Below are 3,969 nucleotides of genomic sequence, written 5' to 3'. Positions count from 1 at the left end.
TCAACACCAATCCCAACCCAGTTTCACCCTCATCCCCAGCCAAACTCCAACCAACCCCCACCCTCAACCCTAACCCCACTCCAACTCCTCCACCCTCATCCCAAACCCTGTTTAAATATCTATCCAACTGCCTTTCTGAAAGCTTCCATCTCTCTCTCTCTCAGGCAGTGCATTGTAACATTCTGTTCTATCAAACATCCATCTGGACACCTACATCTCTCTTTGCCTGTTCTATCTCTAAGGAGAAAAAACCCAACTTCCCAATCACTGATGGACCAAACTGAGGTTCCTTATCCCTGATACCATTCTGGTGAGCATTATCCACTTGTCTTCTTGACATTGCCATGCCTAGAATTGGGTACAGTATTCCAGTATAACCAGATTTTATAAGAGTTTTAGTACACCTTCCTTACTGTTGTAACCTATAGAAAAAGCCAGGTCCCAAGTTGCTTTCCTCAGCAACTTTTTCTACCATCTTCAGTGGGGCAGACCCGGGTTCAATTCCAGCCTCAGACGATAGCTGTGGAGTTTGCACATTCTCCTCCGGGTGCACTGGTTTCCTCCCACGATCCAAAGGTGTGCAGGTGATTTGAGCACGGTAAATTGCCCATAGTGTTCAGGGATGTGTAGGTTAGGTGCATTAGTCAGGGGTAAATATAGGGTAGGGGGGAATGGGTCTGGGTGGGTTCTCTTTGGAGGGTCGGTGTGGATGTGTTGGGCCAAAGGGCCTGTTTCCACATTGTAGAGATTCTATTCTATTCTATAACGCATCAAAACACTAATGTGCAGTTGTGTGAGGAAGATGCATAGAGTACAATATTTGAAATCTGCATGCACAGTGGCCGATATCTCAATGTACAGTTTGTGAGGGATCAGATTTATTCATTCTTACATCCCACTCTAGGGGAAAACCAGGACCCCGTCCTCTGCCTCTCCCTACAGGCCCTCACTCGTCAGCCAAGCAGCAGAGGCTATTTCCTGGAAACGAGTTCATGGGATCACCGACATTCCGGTGAAATCAGGGAGTGTCATGGAAAATAGGAAGTTGGAATTCTCTCCCGCAAATGGCTGCAGATGTTGGTGGATAACTGCGGCCTTTGTGACCGGGAATGACCAGTTTTTGCTGGGTAAGGCAACCAAGGGAGTGAACATGGCTCAGTGGAGTAGAAGCAAAGATCAGCCATCATCTGAGTGGTCCAAGCTTGAGGGGCTGAATGGTCTCACGTCATTCCTATGTAGGGAACTCTGCAGCTCATTGGCTCAGTGCCCACAGGGTAAGAGGGAGCAAGGAGTGAGCTGGAGGAAAGAAGAATCACAAAGCAGGTCATTGAGGTATCACTGTATACAAGGAAATAAAAATAATGGTACTCACAGCACTCCCAGTGTTAGCACGTACAGCAGGAGGTAATTTACTACAGCATTGAAGATGTTGGCTACGAGACCAGTAAAAATCTGTGGCAGAATGATCCCCTGGAGTGGGAACACAACAAAGTTACTTTTTCTCGTTATTACCCTTTGATCTCGGTTGATTACGATCTGGATGTGAGGTGGTGGCACAGTGTGTTGAAGCTCCTATTGCAGGTTGCATTCCCTCCACACTATGTCTGATCTCAGCTGCACCAGCACTAGGCCAGAGATGGAGGGGGTGAGGGAGGAAGGAGCAGACAGCTAGCTAAGCACAAGCTGGTCATCTCCCTCCCCAGGTCAGACTGAAAACTCTAGCTTTATCACTGAGCTGCCTTACTTCATGATTCTTAGCACAGAAGCCGCAATGGTGAAGGCTGAAGGAGTAGGCTGTGCATGCACATGGTACATAACAATAAACTGGGGACGCTGTGGGCTGGAATGGAATGGAAAAGCGTTTAGTCAATCCTTGTGTATCTGGTTTGGGGAAAGTGAAAAGAATCTTAGCTAGCTTTTCAATGTTTGGTTGCTAACTTGTAGCTGTGTGTGTATACAAGTACATAACCCATATGTGTGCGCATGTGTGCATGGACATGTGTGCACCAGTGTGTCTATGTGTGTGTGTGTGTGTGTAATGATGCATGCATGTTTGTGCATGTGTGTTTATGTATGTCTGTGTGTGCACGTTTGTGTCTATGCATACATGTGTATGCATGTGTGTTGTAATGTATATGTGTGCACATGTACAAGTGTGTATGTATGTGTGTAGTCATATATGTATATGTACGTGTACATATGTGTGTGCATGATTTTGTGTTTGTATGTATCTATGTGTGTCCATACATCTGTATGTGTGCGAGCGTCGGTGAGTGCGTTGTGTGTGTGTAAGAGTGTGTTTGTATCTGTGAGAGTGTGTGCCTGTGAGAGTGTGTACGTGTGTGAGAGATTGTGTGTGCGCTTGTCTGTGAGTGTCTGTGCGTGTGTCTGTGCGTGTGTCTGTGCATGTGTCTGTGTGTGCGTGTGTCTGTGTCAGTCTGTGTGTCTGTCTGTCTGTGTGTGTCTGTCTGTCTGTGTGTGTCTGTGTCTGTGTGTGTGTCTACTCCTGAGACTCTGCCTGCTTACAGTCTCATGTCCAGCCAGTTGGCATTCCTCTGGAGTGATATATGCAGGCAGGTCCCCTGGCTGAGTAATCCTTACAGAACCCCAAGAAACCGTACCCAACTCACAGTCCTTGTTCAGCACTGGACTGGAGGGAATGATTTCTCAAAGACAGAGGCAGGGGAAAAATATTTGCCCGTGGTCTGGGAATGTTTTCGCCATCAATTTTGTGAGTAGTGCGGTGGAGGTGGGATGGGGGAGAGCGAGAGGTGAGAAATGAAAATGCTCTCAATGTTCCCCTATTCTGATCTGCTAAAATCATCCAGCTTAAAACAGAATGCACCAAAAGTAAAAGTCATGATAAAACAATTTATAAAAGTGGTGACAAGCAAAGATTGGAACTTCCCCTTGGAGAGCAAGAGAAAACTCACGTGGACAAGATATCCAAGATGAGCATTAGCAAACTTCCGTCAGTCAGAGAAAGAGTGGATTGATCAGAAGCGTGCAGGGAGCTAGTCTGGAACAGCGTGAGGGTGGATGAAAAGAAGAAAGAATTTCAATGAAGCAGTAATCTTTCTCAGTTGCAAGACCCTTGTGATTGATCACTTTACTGATGCTCCCTGTCCCAGGTCATATGTAAAGCACAGGTTAAGAGGTTTTAAGAATGTGGAAAGTCCTTTGAGACAAACAAATTCTCTCTTTTTTTTCTGGAAGATTGCCTTCAAATGTATTTCTCACCACAATCTCCAATCTGTTCTTCTTCCAGAGATCTAGCCAATTGGGCCTTGAACTCCAACTCGCTGTCTGTCCTCTCATCTCCTATCCCCTGCACAACCTATTCCAGCCTTTCTTACTCCTACTCCTTTCACTTTGAACCCCCCTTTCCCTTTCTCAAATAATGAACATCTCTGTGAGCATTTGACTAATTCTACTCAAGGCTGAAAACTTCCGTGTTCGGGTGTGAAGGTTGAACCATTGGGCCTGGATCCTACTCATAGAGTCCTAGAGATGTACAGCACGGAAACAGACCCTTCAGTCCAACTCGTCCGTGCCGACCAGATATCCCAAATAAATCTAGTCCCATTTGCCAGCACTTGGCCCATATCCCTCTTAACCCTTCCTATTCATATACCCATTCAGATGCCTTTTAAATGTTACAATTGTTCCAGCCTCCACCACTTCCTCTGGCAGCTCATTCCATACAAACACCACCCTCCGTGCGAAAACGTTGCCCCTTAGGTCACTTTTAAATCTTTCCCCTCTCACCTTAAATCTATGTACTCTGGTTCTGGACTCCCCCACTCCAGGGAAAAGACTTGTCTATTTACCCTATCCATGCCCCTCATGATTTTATAAACTTCTATAAGGTCACCTCTCAGCCTCCGACACTCCAGGGAAAACAGCCCCAGCCTGTTCAGCCTCTCCCTGTAGCTCAAAGCCTCCAAACCTGGCAACATCCTTGTATAT

General features: G+C 46.2%; 1 protein-coding gene across 1 annotated transcript in view; it reads right to left on the bottom strand.

The window, feature by feature from the left end:
• Positions 1-3,969, bottom strand: part of LOC122564210 (multidrug and toxin extrusion protein 1-like) — a 74,769-nt gene that overhangs the window by 38,132 nt on the left and 32,668 nt on the right. The window contains exon 7 of the mRNA XM_043718906.1: positions 1,373-1,470. Within this exon, the coding sequence (XP_043574841.1) occupies positions 1,373-1,470 (98 nt within the window). The remainder of the gene's footprint in view (positions 1-1,372; positions 1,471-3,969) is intronic.

This window comes from Chiloscyllium plagiosum, chromosome 28 (assembly GCF_004010195.1).
Source record: "Chiloscyllium plagiosum isolate BGI_BamShark_2017 chromosome 28, ASM401019v2, whole genome shotgun sequence".
NCBI lineage: Eukaryota > Metazoa > Chordata > Chondrichthyes > Orectolobiformes > Hemiscylliidae > Chiloscyllium > Chiloscyllium plagiosum.
This window is presented reverse-complemented; position numbering and strand designations above follow the sequence as displayed.